Below are 16,317 nucleotides of genomic sequence, written 5' to 3' on the forward strand. Positions count from 1 at the left end.
TAAATTCAATAATACTCAAGGCAACAAAATGATATATAAATAAACATTCAATTCATGAACAAAGCTTTATGATAAATTATCGTATTATTGACTTCTAGATTATTACAAACTAACAGTTTTAGCTCAATTTGCTCAGTTTTGAGCTGTCTCTATAAATAGAGCAGTAAGGTTTTCTTCCCCAGTATCTCAGCCGACCCTAATCTTCTAAAAAGCGATTTTCTGAGAGCTCAGCCTACTCCATTGTTGTGAGAGCTTAAAACTTCAAAATCCCTCAAACAACCTCAAACCCACTTCACTAATCTCAACTTAGATTAGGTTAGAGTGATCTATTGAGTGTTTCTCTTGAGTAGCTTGAACTAAGAGACCTTGTTCTCATCTCTTTGAGTTGGCCGTTTGACTTCCCGCTTGGTGTGTAAGGGCTGAACAGTTCACAAGTTGTAATCCTTTCGTATTGGGTAATAGAAAGGCGCACCACTCAAGGTTGCGAAGCCCCGAAGACGTAGGCCTTTGTTTTGCCAAACTCTGTTAACATCCCGCGTGTCAAATTTCTCTAAACTCTTCTCTTTACTTTCAATTGCGATTTAATTTCAATTTTTGAGCAATTAGAGGTGCCCCTTAGTTCAACACTTTCTACATATTTGGCATTGGATACCAAAGCGTGAGAGTTGGTTAGGATAATTAGGATTTGGTTTTTGGCTTGTATTCTGATGTATATATGAGGATTGTAGAGTTTTAGGTGTGTTTAGATTTGGGCTATATTGATGTGGTTGTTGAGGGTACGTAAACACAGGTCCATGACTAGAACTATGATTGCTTCCACCTCTACCTCTTCCATCTCTGCCTTTACCTCCACTTTGATTTCCTCTATTTCCACCTCTTCCTCTATTGGCATAAAAAACACTGGAGTTTCTCGATCCGGGATGAATATCAACCCCAAAACTCTCCATATCCACTCCTTGTTGTAAAAGAACCGGTCTCAGTTCTTGAAATGTAGGTAGAGTGCGTTGGGCTCGAATAGCAGTCACAAAACCTTTGTATTGCTCAGGTAATCCATGTAAAGCAGTCAACACCAAATCCTGATCACTTTCTGGTTCTCCTATAGATTTTAATGCATCTGCTATCCCTTTAATCTTCTGGAGAAATTCACCCATTGACATACTTCCTTTCTTTAAAGCTCTAAGTTCAGTCTTTAGTGCATAAACCCGTGAAGTAGTATTTTCAAGGAAGTGTCTTTCTAATGTCAACCATATTTCCCTTGCTGTTATATTTTATGGAGTAACTACAAGTTGTAACATGTCTAGAGATAGAGTGGCATTAATCCAAGATTGAACAATCATGTCTTTTTGTATCCATTGATCAAATTCGGGGTTGACTATTTGTTGATCTTTTTCTACAAGAGTAACAGATGGCCTTACACTCGATCCATCTACATAGCCTTGCATATTATGGCTATGCAATATGGTTAAAAATACCTGTTTCCAGATCAGGTAGTTAGTTTCATTTAGCTCCACAGGGACCAAGCTCTTAATATTAACTGTCGGTAGCACCATACTTGTGCTTACACCTGATGACATGGTCGAGACACCTGATGACACGGTCGAGACACCTGATGACACGGTCGAGACACCTGATGACACGGTCAAGACACCTGATGACATGGTTGAGACTGTTGGAGCAGTCGATGGAGCTATCGACATACCTTAATTGGCTGAATTGGAGTGAAGCAAGTGAAATTCGTGCAAGATTTTATCACTTTAGAGAAGAGATTGGTTGAATTGAAAGTTAGTGGCGACCAATCACAAATATATTGTAAGGCCTCAAATTTGTGTAAGCTGTTGTGGCCACAGTTTAGAAGAGTGGAGAGTAGTGCTCCTAAGGCTACACAGCTATGAGAGAGAAGTGCCGCTTGCTTTGATTCTTGACCCAGTAGACAGTGGCAGTAGAAATTGCGATTCAATTAGGAAAACAAGAAGGAGGCGATTTGGGGAAACCTAGAAGGTTTCGTCCGAATTTTTTATTAATAGAAATAAAATAAAAATATATCAAAATACGTGATTACTTTTGATTATTTTCGAAATATAGGTATAACGGGTCTAATTATCTCGTCCGGGTTACATCCCTGCTTAACCAACTTAATCCACTTCGCCATAAAAAAAAGAAACCCGGACGGGTTTAGAGGTCCTGTCCAGAAAAAAAATGCGAACGGGTTAAGGCGTCCCATCCCGACGCAAAAAAAATAACCTGGATGGGTTAAGACACCCCGTCCCCCATCCGTATTATCGCCACCCCTCTTTTTTCCTTCTTCCCTTTCGCTTTCTCTGTCTCCCCTCCGCGCTTTCGCGTTTTTCTGTCGGACCCGACCAGGACCAAGGCGAAGGAAGGGAAGGCCTCTCCTTCTCTAGGACGGACTAAGGCAATCCGTCCGGATCGTCAATTTCACCCTCCTACCATCAGATCCGCCCCTTCCATCACTCATTGAAGGTCTGTTTTTTTATATATAATTAAAATAAATTAGTATTAAAATCTGTTAATTAATAATAATTTATAATTTGATTTGTTATCAAATTATTGATTATAGTAAATTTTATTAATCTGTTAATTGCATTTAAAAAAAAATGATAAATAAGGGTTTTAGGATTTGAAAAAATTGATTTATTTTTAAACTCATTTGATATGGTATAAATTAATTTAGTTTAAATTAGTTCATAGCATAGAATTGAGAGTGTTGATAGCATTATTTTAATTATTCTTGAGATTAACTATCTACTCTCAATTATTAGTTGCAATTTATTAGATATGAATAATTCATAGGATTATTTTGACAATATTTTAGCCTAAAGTTCATAGTTCATTCATTTTGGATTTTTTGGTAATGCAAGTAATTTAGGTAATGTAGGTACTTATTTTCCTAATTTATTATGAAAATGAATTGAATTAATTAGATTTCATTTTATTAGTTTGTTAAGTGTATTTTGCAAGAAGTGATAAGTTAAATAATTTATTCATCTCGTATTTTATTTATTTCTCAATTTATTTATTCTTGTGAGTTTTAGAGTTCATATGTAATTGCTTAATTTAGTAATTTATTTAATAATGTGTGTGGTTAGTAAATTTAGATTGTTGTTAATTTTTTTCAAAATGTTATGCATGCAGAATGTCAAGTAGTCGTGATCCGTGTGGCCCTTCAGATGCTGCAACTGCATATGATGGTTCTGGTTTTGATTCGTAATGGTCAGCAAGTAATTTTAGCAATTTATAATGGATGCCGAATGACCAACATAAGGTCTCACGAATTCATGATAATGTAAGTTACTCCATGAAGCATATAATATTTTTTTTTTATAAAATGATATAACTATTTGAATTACAATATTTTACTTTAATTAAATTGTATAACATTGACAGGATTACATAAATGTTGGAGTGGACCCTCGAGGTGTCTGGACTGGGATTGCGTACCACGACCTTTGCAAACCATTCTTGCTTAGACTCGGTTTGTATCAGGTTTCTCAAATGGCTCACATAAAAATTGACCCAGCACTCCTCGTTGGTCTCGTGGAGCGATGGAGACCAGAGACCTATCCTCCTCGTATCAACCACCGTATCTATCGGTGAATACTTTCTTGATCCCCATGTGCCGATCAGACACAACGCACATTAATTTATTGCCAATTACCTCCATACGCAACCACCTCATGAACCACCCCCATGTCTGGAAACTCTCTTCCCTAACTAGTGCAAAAGCCAAAGGAAGCAACTGGTTCTCAGCATCGTAACCGCACGCTATCAGCAATCTCCCTTGATATCTACCAGAAAGGAAGCATGCATCAATACTAATGGTTGGCCTGAGATGAGGCACTGCAGCAATGCACAGACCGTAAGCCCACGCAGCTGTCTTAAACAACCTTTCTGTTGGATCTCCCGTGGGTTCGTGTGCAACTCCGAATTTTGTTCCTGGATTGTCTCTTTTAATTGCTTCCAACAGTGGAGTGAGAAGGTTGTAAGATTTTTCCCAACTACCGAATAGTTATGCGATTGCTAGCTCTCGACCACGCCACAACTTGTTATATTTGGGAGTGATTCCCTTGTAGGCTTTACAGACTAGCCCTTTAACGCTTTTAATGGTTAAGACAACATTTTCCCTAATATCTTCTCGTATAACATCGGCGACCATTTCTACAGTTAATTGTGCATGATCAGTACGAGAAGCATCGGCATGGCACGTATGTGGTCCTGAAATTGTTCTAATTTGCCACTTAAATGAAAATAATCCAGACTTAGCATACAAATGTCACGTACACCTGGTGTCCTTACAATTGACTACTATGCTAGTTCTATTGCTCCCCGTAATTTTTACTTCAATATTCTTTCTGATGTGATAATCATTTATTTTCAATTGTAGAGCCTCTTTTGAAGAAAACTCATTACCTACAGCAAGTGTATCATGGACATGTTTCGGCCTACTAAAGAAGTTGACATATGCGGGTTGAAATGCTGAGGTGTCATTGAAGCTTTCCACAGGGTGACTTACACCACGGTCACTTATGGGAAAATGTTCAGCCTGAACGCATGGTGTTTGCTGTGATTGTGTTGAGGTATCATCCCGAATATGCCCTTCTGAATCAGCTTCATTATCCCAGTCGGCGTCATCCTCACATGAGCCAGCATCCTCTTCGTCATCACTTTGCAGCACATCATCAAAATCAGTATTAGGATCAGCTGCCTCCGGTGGATCGATCCATGGGCTATTCTGATTATTGTATTCTGTCTGAACAGACGGTGACAACTCATTTACATTGGGATAAGGATGCAGATAAAGGTCTTGTCTCGGTATTTGTTGTATTGGATTGGGTTCGAAGAAACTGGGACTCGCATAGTTACTTTGGGTCTATCGAGGGTCTTGCCTCGGTGTTTGTTGTGTCTGATAGGGTTCGAAGAAACTGGGACCCACATAGTTATCACTATATTGGGTCTGTAGAGGTTCTGGATTTGTTTCCGGTACCATACTATTAACGAATGCCTGAGGTTGTATTTCACTGATGATTGGAACCAACTCAATGTATAAATCGGGAAAAGTATACTTAGTTTGGGCACGCATACATTAGATATAAATACCTCTCCAACTCTGATCGCACACGATTTCAATTTTCTCATAATAACGTCGGGTTGTTGTACCAACATTAACCCGTGCATGTGCTTTTAGGTTATACTCATTCTCGGAATATCCAAGTTAGCGATAAATTTCATCTTTCACATCATACCAACCGTGTTCATCAGTCACACTCAATGAGAATTGAGGACTAATACTATACTCTACTCATTTACGACCGTATCGTATTTCACCACCAAAATAAATCCTCAGCATCAACATGATTAATTATTTTTATAAATTAACCTGCACAATAATGAATAAATCACATATTATTATTATTACAATAATAAAAACTAATATTAATTAAACTATTCTACAATAGTTACTAAATGACACAACAGAAAATAACAAAATCATTTAATTGAACAAATATAAAGTTTAATAACTACGAAAAAACAAATTAAATTTGATAATATTTTAGTGATACCCTACAAAATTTACCTATTGAAATATATTCGTAACTAATATTAATTAAATAAAGATTACATATTATTAACCTACACAATAATGAATAAATTACATATTATTATTATTACATTAATAAAAACTAATATTAATTAAATTATTTTACAAAAATTACTGAATAACATAGCATAAAATATAATTAAGGAGTTACCTGTTTGAAATTTGACTTCGCTATCAACAACAATCACTTCTCTCTGTCTGAGTGTGATGAGCTTCTGTCTGAACGCCTTCTGCTATCTAACTGAAAATGAGCGAGCTTTCTGTGCCGAGGAGTAAAATAGCGTTCCTGGACGGTATAAAAGAACCCGTCTGGGTTTTTTTTTTTTTTTTTTTTTTTCCACCGGGACGGGTTTAAGAAAACCGTCCGGATATTTGTTTTTTTTTTAAGTGCGGGACGGGACCTCTAAACCCGTCCGGATTTTTTTTGTTTTGTTTTTTGCGCTAATTTGATTAAGGAGGGAATTAGGGGGATTAACCCGGACAGGTTAATTAGACCCGTCCGGTAGGACGGGTTAACATGACTCATCCCACCTATTTTTGAACAAAATCCAACAATACTTCCGTATTTCTATATATATATATTTTTTTTCTATTAATAAAAAAATCGGAAGGTTCCGTGAGCTCTAATACCATGAGAAAACTGAAATTACTTTCATACAGTCAAAAGATACAATGTCTCAATATTTATTATATCCTATTTAATGTCACCCACGTGACCACCTATACAATCTTCTCTGCAATACTACACCTTAGAATTATACAACATTACACCTAGAATTATATAACATTACACCTATAAAATTACATAGTATACTATTTACAATATATTTATATTCTCTAACACACCATTCATTCTTTATTAAATACCTAAACTGAGAACAATAGTTACAATATATTTACCAGAATACATGTACATGATATAAATAAGCCGACCATGGAGGACCGAGAAGCACAAGTTACAAAACAATTATCGACCAGATATGAGGTTGGCGAGGCCAGGGCTGTTATCAAATAAATGATTAATATCCGACAATTCACTCGCAGAAGAGAGGGTCATGAGAGCCACCACCACAGATCTCATGCTTGGCCGGTTGTTAGGCTCATCCTGTGTGCATGCCTTAGCCAGCTGAGCCATCTGTTGCATTTTGTGAAATTCAGATGCTAATATTTCAAAATGACACCAATTTTAATCAGTGCTGTAACATTCTCATAACACTGAAGAAACTCCTATGAGGTCAACATAAGGTATTAGGTACACTTGTCCAATTAAATATTTATTTTATTAGAATGATTTGAGACCAAAAAGAAGGTACAGTCTGAAAGTTTGGCAGCTGAAATCATTTCGGAAAGAGTAAATAACTACGAGACCTTCATTATGGAGTCAATAGGGTAGTCATCACCAAGTCTAGGATCAATAATCTTTTTAAGGCTCTCTTTTGGATCTTCCTTCCTTAGCGCATCATCAAACTGCACAGGAAAACAAGAGCAATAAAAAATTTGCTGACTATTTTGCAAAAATGTCCCACATTATCAAGTATGCCTAAACTACCCAAAATACAGGCAGCAAAAACTTTTTGCTTAAATTGCATTATGATTACGTATACAAAGAACTAAAGCATAATTGCAGAAGCTGTGTTGCATTCAATGTAATATAAATAGCAAACTTGGTAAAAGTAATAGATCCCACTTGACTTGACTGGTACAGCATCAGTCTCCTGCATGGAGCTTCTTAGTAATAACCAACATGTAATTTAAGTTTCTCATGGAACAAAGGACAAAGAGGAAGTTCTAGTTGTTTATATGCAACCACTTAAGAAAGGAAGACAAAGCAGCATACCAGACCAACCAGACCCTTGGATTCAGAGGTAGAATCGGCAGAAGGCATGATGATGGCTTCTTTGGCTGATATAAGCTCATAAAGTACTACCCCAAATGCATAAACATCTACTTTTGGGGAAACATCACCATATCTAGCATACCTGAGATTAATAAAGGAAATTTTATTGGGGGAAATTATACTTCACAAAGAGAAAAATGGCAGTGCATGCGCTTCTACGCCCATCTTTTCAATCAAGAAAAAATTGTTTCGAGCAAACTTTTGCATTAGTCACAAGTCACAAGTCACAATTATGAGAAACGATGGCTGTTATTTGCAAATACGTAAAATTAGAGGGTGGTATGCAGCTTTCTGAGAGAGAGATGGGGCGGTAGCACAGTTGTCTAGGAGAAAATGTCCTAGGACTGTGGTTACTCAAAGGTCGAGAGTTCGAGACCCTCTCACGATTTCACAGCTTCTTTGAATCTTTCAAAAAGAGAGAGAGAGAGATTACTCAGGAGGCATATAGCCAAATGTGCCAACCACCCTTGTAGGAAGAGACATGTTCCCAACTTCTGTAAGTTTTGCCAGCCCAAAATCAGCAACCTAAGAAATAATTATCAGTACCACAACTAGGTGAGTAACCCATTTTTAACCTCTGAAAACTTACAAACATCCCATTTGCCATTGCAAAAGGGGAATTGCTAATATCCCAAATTGCTTTTTGATGGTGATATTTGGACTTCTCTCGGTAATACCCATTTTCCTTGAAATCACCAAGTAAAATGTTAGACCATAATTATTTGTTTTGTTCTTTATGAACATCTAAACTCCCATGATTATAATTATTAGGCAAAACAACCAAACTCTACCCCATCATTGCAAAAGGGCCCTCACTTGAAGTTCTGTTCCAAAATAGACTCATTTATCAAGTGTCAGACTTTTGTATCAAGTACTGTAACACAATTTTGTATCAAGCCATGACAGGTATGTTAACACATTATGAACCTAAAATCCCAAACTGAAAGATGCTCTGGGCGAGTACAGACCTTTGCACGGTCGTTCTTGTCAATCAATATATTAGCAGATTTGATATCTCTATGGATGTAAACTGGTACAGTGTGCTCGTGAATGTACTCAAGGCCTCTTGCTGAGTCAAGAGCTATCTGCACTCTGTTAGCCCATGGAAGGGGAGACCACTCTGCATAGGTACCAAGTGGCTATGATTTACACATGGTTTAATCAATTGAACATTTACCTATATATATATGCTCCAATAGCATCACAAACTAGCAACCAATAGTAGTCCAATTTCTATCGTGGCATCTAAATCGAAACCAAATTAAACCTTATTCCGAGCTTTTGTGCCAAACTCATTGTGTGTTATTTTTAAAGCTGGTAAAATCTGACTTGACCAAGGAACTTACAACCCAAATTCTTGACCTTCCTGGTTTAACATGAACCTAACCACCTCAAATCAACTTTGTCAAGATAATATCCAAAAGTTACAAGAAACCAGAAATTGTAAACCCAAAATTCAAATACCTGAACACGAAGTGGCCCAACCTCAAAAGCCCTATACTCTAAATAATCAGAATCTGAAATGACCCTTCCTAAACAGGCAGTTTAACCTGAAAACTAATTTGACATGGACTGAACCAGACTCTGACTGCCAGTTTATTATCTCTAGCTCATTGGTTGCTTAGGTCAATATGTCACCATATCGACCACAAGATCACATAAACAAAACTATTTTCCACTTTGCTATTTCTAGTATAAATCTCACTACCTGAGCTGCGTAGGCGTTGACTCAGATTGCCATTCTCAATGTACTCGTAGATAAGGAAAAGCGCACCCTCTATGCAATAACCTATCAATCGCACCTACCATGAAAAGGAACAATCATACATGTATTCTTTACTCCAGAAGTAATGAGGGTATTACCTATATGAAATGACAGCAACAACCATAATAGTAGTCCTAACAGCAAAAAATTCATACTGTTTCTAGGTACCCATTATTTTGTTTGGGGGTGTTTTCATTGTTTTTTTATTTCATGAAGGAGACAGGCGATGCTATTCAAACCGAAAAACAATTTAGATGTTTCCCTGGAAACTCACCAGATTCAAGTGGTGAACATGAGTCAAAACTTTAAGTTCAGCAAGAAATTCTTGAGCAGACTGAGTTTCCATTTTCTTTATTGCAGCTTTCTACATAATAAACCATGTTAAGTACTATGTTTCAACACAGAGAAAGTTACAGCAAAATACAACCCAAATGAGATTAAATGGAAGAACTAAAAAATGATGACTTATATTTGGGCCCTTCATGCATTATTGCCATTTTGGGTACTGCTTTGTGTCCAAAAAGAGAAAAAATCACTGCTGAAAGTCTCCAAATGTTATACTGGAAATTGTGCATAATGCATAAGAAAACCATAACTAGCAGTGGTGTTTTGGTGACTTATTATGGAACTTTTACATCTAACCAAATATTCTACTGTATTTGCAACCAACAATGAAATATCCTGTAATCACAGCAACCAGCAACTATCCAATACAACATACTGAGGCTTATGGGTAAATAACAATCAAGGGTGAGAACCAAGGTCCAGCCAACGAGAAATTGACTATTTGCCCCAGACTTTCGAACTACTTGAAACCCGAAATTCAAAACACATATGACTTCGTTCCAATTTAATTTGGAGTTGTAACAAAAAAAAAACTCAATATATAGGGGAAAAGCAGCAAACATTTAACTGAAACAATCTTTGCCATCCTACTAAGCTATCATTTTGTTGCTATTTGCAAATAAATGTAAATGGGATTGTTGCGTATATAAAAAATATTGAATGTCATTTTATAAAGTTTCCCAAGAACCAAAGTAGAAAGAAACTGATTCAATAAACCTCTCCTCGGAGCTCTGCATAGTAAACAGCCCCATATCCGCCTTGGCCAATCTTATTAGCCATGCTAAAATCATTAGTGGCTTTGGAGAGCTCTTCATAAGAGAACTCTACAGATTTGTCAACAGTAACTCCAGCTACTCGAGAGGGAGCATTATCTGCTGATGAATCTATGGACAAATCGCCTATATAAACAAAGAGACGGCCAAAATTATTAGTAAAAGTAACAAGAACACAAACTAGCGTTTGCACAATATTATGCAGGTAATTGTTGAATTAACTCGACCATGTTAAGGCCCAACATAACTTGCTACAGAGGCATTCTATTAAGTCAATATGTAGGCAAGGGTAATTGAGTAACTTTTTGCTGGAATTAATTTAGCCTAATATGCTACAATTTATGCACCTATTTGTAAGCCAAAGTAATCTAACATGAGTTCAGAACAGGAACTGTTGAGTGTCATTTGCATAAGATAAGGGTATTATGTATGTATTAGATAAGAAGATTTCCAGTGTGAAATCCAATTTAGCTCAGCTACTGGTTGCAGTTTGGTTGGTTCAGTTATTACAGGTTTTGCATTGCTCATTTGTTGGGGTTAAGACCTGATTGTTTTTAATCCGTGTTTAAGGGTTTAGGATATAACCATTTATAAAAAAAAAAAAAAAGAAAAAAAGAAAAGAAAAGCAAAGAAGAATAAATTTCAAACAGTACCAAGAGGAACTGAGCTCTCTCCAGACATAAGAGAAATCAGAGATGCCTTCTTCGCCTTCTTTCTCTTGTCCACCAAACAGTATGTAACAAGACCTATTGATAGCAGAAAAATTATTGCGCCTATTACAATTCCTGCAATGGCTCCGCCTGATGAATTCCTGCCCTATTTCAGCATTTCAAAACGTCAGTATCAACCAGGTTTGACACAGTATATTCTGTTTGTACCAGTCTTACCAATCATTCAACTCATATCAAATCCAATAAAAAATATGCCAAATATACCTTACTGCTTTTATACACTTTAACTCTTTCAAATTTTTTTTTTTTAAATTTTACTGTATGCAACAACATTTTTACCAGTACCGTGATTCATATTTCTGCCTATTTTTCCATGTACCCCGCCTGTCCATACCAACAAAGAAATTTTCATTCCAAAATTGTACACAAGAATCAAAGATCTTTACATTGACACACCATACAAGCTGTTACTTCTTTCTGAGATTTTTGCTTGAACTCAATGGACCTTACTGCTTTATATACAAATGTAAAAACTAGGTCAAATATTTACCGCTTTGAACTAAGAGCACGGTAGCTTCCATTGGGATCTGAAATAATTATACCAAAACCAGAAAAATATTTAAGTTGCAATTTCCTGAATCAGAACAAAACAAAAGGCAAAAAATAAAGCCAATATGCGGATTTATGAAAACTTAAAATCTATTACTCAACATTTAAGTCAATATTTCCAGATTTGTCCTCGTTAGTATGGTTCCATCATACAAATCAGAAGTGCCCAAAATTTCAATTGTCCTGAATATGAACCCAACTAGCTAATTACATCTAATACATAAAATTAAGCACTAATTTAACCAAATTTTGCTTCTGTACACTTCCAACCTAAATTACAATGAATGTCAACATTATTAGTATCAATTACCCTCAAATTTTATATCAACACAATTGAAGCCAGCCATTCAACAGAAAGTACTTAAAGCTAGTAAAAAAGCAGCTACAGATTGAGCATACACGAAGGCAATAAACCCCTTTCCAAGCCCTGGTGGCCAGCTAGCCTGTATGCATAACCCTATATCAAGCCTCGGTTAATCCTCAATTAAGCACTATAACCTCATTTGAATCTAAAGTCTCTTCAATTAAACATTAATGCTAGATGTCACATTTAAGCCTCATGCTAACTCAGTAATTAAACATTGTTAATCAACCCTTGCCGAATCAGAAAGCAAGCTCAGAAAAGAAGTAATTTTCAACCCTATATTCTGCTTGACTTGATATGAAAGTCTAAACTTCCTCTGATTATAATGAAGGGATAATTTATCATATTTGCAAATAAACTGGTTACAAAAATATGGATTCAATTTTTCTTTTGCAATTAAGATTAGCACAAATTTAATTTGAACCAGTCACATAGATATTAGGTTGCTAGAAAGAGGGGCAATCTTGTCAATTTTTGCTCAACCTAACCCATTTAACTTTTATCTTTCTGCTAGCCCGACCACAATTTTATCAACTGGGTGCTATTTTCAAACTTCTCCAAACTTACCAGCATTATTCAGGATATGGTCCTCTAATTGTTTCAAAAAACCAAGTTTATTTCTGAATTTTTTTTGCACCAAAGGTCCTTGAACTTTGGGGAAAAAAAATTGGTCATTGAACTATAGAAAAGAACCAAGTAGGTTATTCAGCTTCCATTTGCCCAAAATCAATTCTTGAACTGTCAAAGTTAAGTCTCGAACCCTCTGATAGAATCAAGTTCTTCTCAGAAGGCCCAGCTTGGCCTTTTTGAGCGAAGTTTGAAGACTAACTTGTTGTTTTGAAAGTTCGAGGACCATCTTTGTGCAAATGGAAGCTCAGCGATTTCAAGGACCAAAATCTAATTTTTTCCTTGTTTAACACCAATGCATCTTAATTCTTATGAAAATGTTAGGAGTTAGAGCTACATATTTAGCTACGATATTAGCTACCAACTATAAATTGACACACAATAACTTCTAGGTTGATGCTTTGTTGTTCTTAAATGGACTCACCGGGACTTTACTCAATTATCAAGTATTTGCATATAACTACTCACATTACAAGTATGAATGATCATCTGGTGCAATTACAAAAATATCATAATGTGAAAATGTCTAATAAGGATTCTTACCGTGTGTGGGAACATACAGAATTGCACCCACTGAGCTGAAATTTACACCGGGATTATACTTTGCAACTAGCTCTGCTGATATGTTATACGTGCTTGCAACAGAGCTCGCATTCTCACCAGACTGTAACGGATACGTCTCAAACAACCCGTACTGGTCTGAAACTGAGCTGTTTCCGCATGAACAGTTCACAGTGACATTCACAGTAGCACCACTTGATATATTATTGGTTGGGTATGAGTTGAACTTCGTAAGTGAGTATGTATTGGTTAGGTTGGCATAGATATCTTTGGCGATGCTTTCGTATTTGTCGCCAGCTTGAACGGTGTATTGGAAGGTGTGACCAAGAAACGAGTTGTCCATACAGTCACAAGAAAAATTCACATTCACACGATCCCCGGTCTAGATAAAAAAATATTAATATTTTTAAATTCAGAAAAAAATGTTGCTTTTTAATTTAAGTTTCAAGAACCAAAACACTTGGATTGGAGGCAAATAAATTGAAAACAGAAAAATAATTTGTAAAGGTAAATCAAAGGTGCTTGGATAAGAAAAAACAAATAGTCATGGTTTTATGCAAACAAAACATATTTTTGTCATATTTGTAAAAGACACCTCCAAATTTCTAAAGTTCCAACTGAATAAGGGATATTTGGAGTTATTTGTCCTTGAAGCCCAATGAGGATTAGTTATTGGCTTTGCGCTGCTAACTTTTATAAATGGCAAGGATACTCAGATTTTATTGGCGTAACTTATCAGAAATAAATCTGTTGTGTTTCTTCAGGAATCACAGGACCTGCTATTCCAAATCCATCCCTTCATTTATTTCGAGATTCGTGCACAGAAAACTACTCATTTTGAGATTTGTAGGGTTGGTTTTAGGGTAGACATATTAACACCACACATTTATATTAACACAACATCTTTACAAAAAATTAATGTATGGACAATTTTAACCCTCATTAAATCTCTTCCTAACTACCATATTTTTTCATAATGTAATTAATATAGGGATCATTAAATTATTTGGTTTCCATAATTGATAGATATTTTTTATTCATATTAAATCAAAAGTTACATAATTTCGTTGATATTCCCTTTATTCATGACAATATAGCTGCATAATTTACACAAAAAAACATTGAATTCAATTAAGGTTTTAAATAGTCAAGTCAAAACATGTATTTAACTTTTTTTTAATAATAAGATACACTCGCTTTAATATGTGATATATTCCAACTCAAATATATTATAAATTTTTTTATTTTTTTTCTCTTAATTTTGATACTTATAATCAATTAGTCTATTTTAATTAAAATTGTTAGAAATTTTTTTATTGATGTTTTGTAATTAATTTGTTTTTGTTAATTGAATAGATGGATCAATTCCCTAACCCGTTAGAAGAAAACCTTGAAAATCAAGTTTTGAATTATGCAAATGAAGGCAATCAACTTCTTAATTTGAAGTTTGAATATTCTGATGATATGCTTCTTGTTGTTCGTGGTTTATATGGTGCTAAAGGCTATGTATGCGAACAACTCACGATTTGCGACCAAATAAATTTGTTATTTTCTAGTGTTCTGTTGTACTTTTAATTTATTATTTTAACCATAAGTTGAATACAAAATTATTCATGATAATTTGCATTCAATATGTTTTTTTATGTAAGTAATAATGTTGTTTTCTTAGTGTTACTGCGTAAAAAAAGAAGATAAATTTTAATAGACAAAAAATATAGTGGATTGTTAAAAAAAATTGTGAAGTTTTACAAAATAAATCGATATATACAACGTTGATAGATTTTAATAATATCATAAAATTAATTCACTGTTGTAATTCCCTTAAAAAATCTTAAATATTTGATTAAAATAAATAATGAATACTTATTATATGATAACATAAAGTTTATAAACAGATTTTATAGTAACTTTTAAGTAACAGATTTTAAAATAATATATGACAGAAAAATATATTTTACACAAAATAACATACTTTATAAAACATAAGTTTTAAGGAAAAACATAAATGTGCTAATTTATGAGAGAGAACTAGTTTTCAAAGGAAATACTTGATGAAGGATAAAATTGTCTATGTATTAAAATATTTTGATAATGTTCTGTTAATATAAATTTGAGTTGTTTCAATATCATCACCCTTGGATTTGGAATAGCAGGGTCCTATGATTCCTGAAGAATCACAGCAGATTTAGTTCCGTAAGTTATCTCCTTGCCTACTCTTGATAGAATTCAACTACTATCTTCCTTAAATAAACAATAATAGGCAAACAGTTGCTAATAAAGTAAAATTACCAAAATGAGAAAGAAAAATTACTGGAGCAGTACTCACCCTGATATAATATATATTCGTAATTGTTGGATTGTAAGGCAAAACCTCCTCAGGAGCCATTTGGAAAAGAGAAGCTATATAGGTCAAATTCAAGGCAATACCTATAGAATCAAAGGTTGAGATGTAGTATGAACCCAGTGCGAGATCGCATGTTTTGGGGCACTTCGATTCCAATCCACTAAAAAATCCGCTAGCTAAGATCACTAACACGAGTATGAATTTCGGTTCAATCATGGCTTTTCCCCCCTTCTCTTTGATCCAATTAGGGGTGAAAATGGTAAACCCTGGGTTGCAATAGCCAGTAGGTGATACGCAGAGAGAGAGAAGGGCGGGCACAGTCTCTTCTCAGGTTTGACTGGTCAAACGTGATAGACTATCAGAATTACTAATTCCCGCACTTATTAATTAACTAAAGAAAATGCTGACCGCCTGACCGTGATTGATAATTACGTGTTCCCTCCAGCGCAATTTGATTAAATACCTATTCCCCCTAGCGCCTGAATCCGTATCCTCTTAGGTATTGCACAGATATTGCAGAGGATCACTTACTTTACGGTTTGAGATTAAATCTCAATCAGCTTGGGATTCGAATCACTGTAGGGGCTGTATTTTTGGACTTTGAGATTCGTGCCAAGTTAAAAAGTACGGTTCAGATCTAGTAATTGTAAAAGATTCCCTTATCAGGTATTGGAGAGGATGTGAATTCCTAGCGCCTGGCCGTGATTGATAGTTACGGCCAGAATTTTTTTAATTTAATTAATA

At 35.3% G+C, this 16,317-nt stretch overlaps 1 protein-coding gene across 2 annotated transcripts; it reads right to left on the reverse strand.

Moving 5' to 3' along the window:
• Nucleotides 1–6,244: 6,244 nt before the first annotated feature.
• LOC144569070 (chitin elicitor receptor kinase 1-like) lies at nucleotides 6,245–15,904 on the reverse strand. 2 transcript variants are annotated; one of them, XM_078319248.1, is made up of 12 exons: nucleotides 15,556–15,904; nucleotides 13,212–13,611; nucleotides 11,619–11,655; nucleotides 11,051–11,208; nucleotides 10,342–10,499; nucleotides 9,554–9,643; nucleotides 9,223–9,316; nucleotides 8,483–8,634; nucleotides 7,948–8,039; nucleotides 7,455–7,596; nucleotides 6,986–7,084; nucleotides 6,245–6,752 (listed from the first exon to the last, which is right to left on the reverse strand). In XM_078319248.1, exons 1-12 carry the CDS (start codon nucleotides 15,787–15,789, stop codon nucleotides 6,585–6,587), a joined length of 1,824 nt encoding a protein of 607 aa, XP_078175374.1. In that variant the 5' UTR covers nucleotides 15,790–15,904; the 3' UTR covers nucleotides 6,245–6,584. The 2 variants fall into 2 exon arrangements, with proteins under 2 accessions (XP_078175374.1, XP_078175373.1); XM_078319247.1 differs by having other exon boundaries at nucleotides 10,342–10,523; nucleotides 15,556–15,903.
• Between the last annotated feature and the right edge of the window lie 413 nt (nucleotides 15,905–16,317).

Source organism: Carex rostrata, chromosome 18, assembly GCF_964058835.1.
Source record: "Carex rostrata chromosome 18, lpCarRost1.2, whole genome shotgun sequence".
Classification (NCBI taxonomy): domain Eukaryota; kingdom Viridiplantae; phylum Streptophyta; class Magnoliopsida; order Poales; family Cyperaceae; genus Carex; species Carex rostrata.

What these genes read in the sequence shown, in the direction of transcription:
- LOC144569070 (XM_078319247.1), bottom strand. Translation starts at nt 15,789, where the DNA reads ATGATTGAACCGAAATTCATACTCGTGTTAGTGATCTTAGCTAGCGGA. An exon ending in TCTGTATGTTCCCACACACG is followed by an intron (nt 11,656 to 13,211) that starts GTAAGAATCCTT and finishes TAATTATTTCAG; the next exon opens with ATCCCAATGGAAGCTACCGT. An exon ending in TCAACGCCTACGCAGCTCAG is followed by an intron (nt 8,635 to 9,222) that starts GTAGTGAGATTT and finishes GTACCTATGCAG; the next exon opens with AGTGGTCTCCCCTTCCATGG.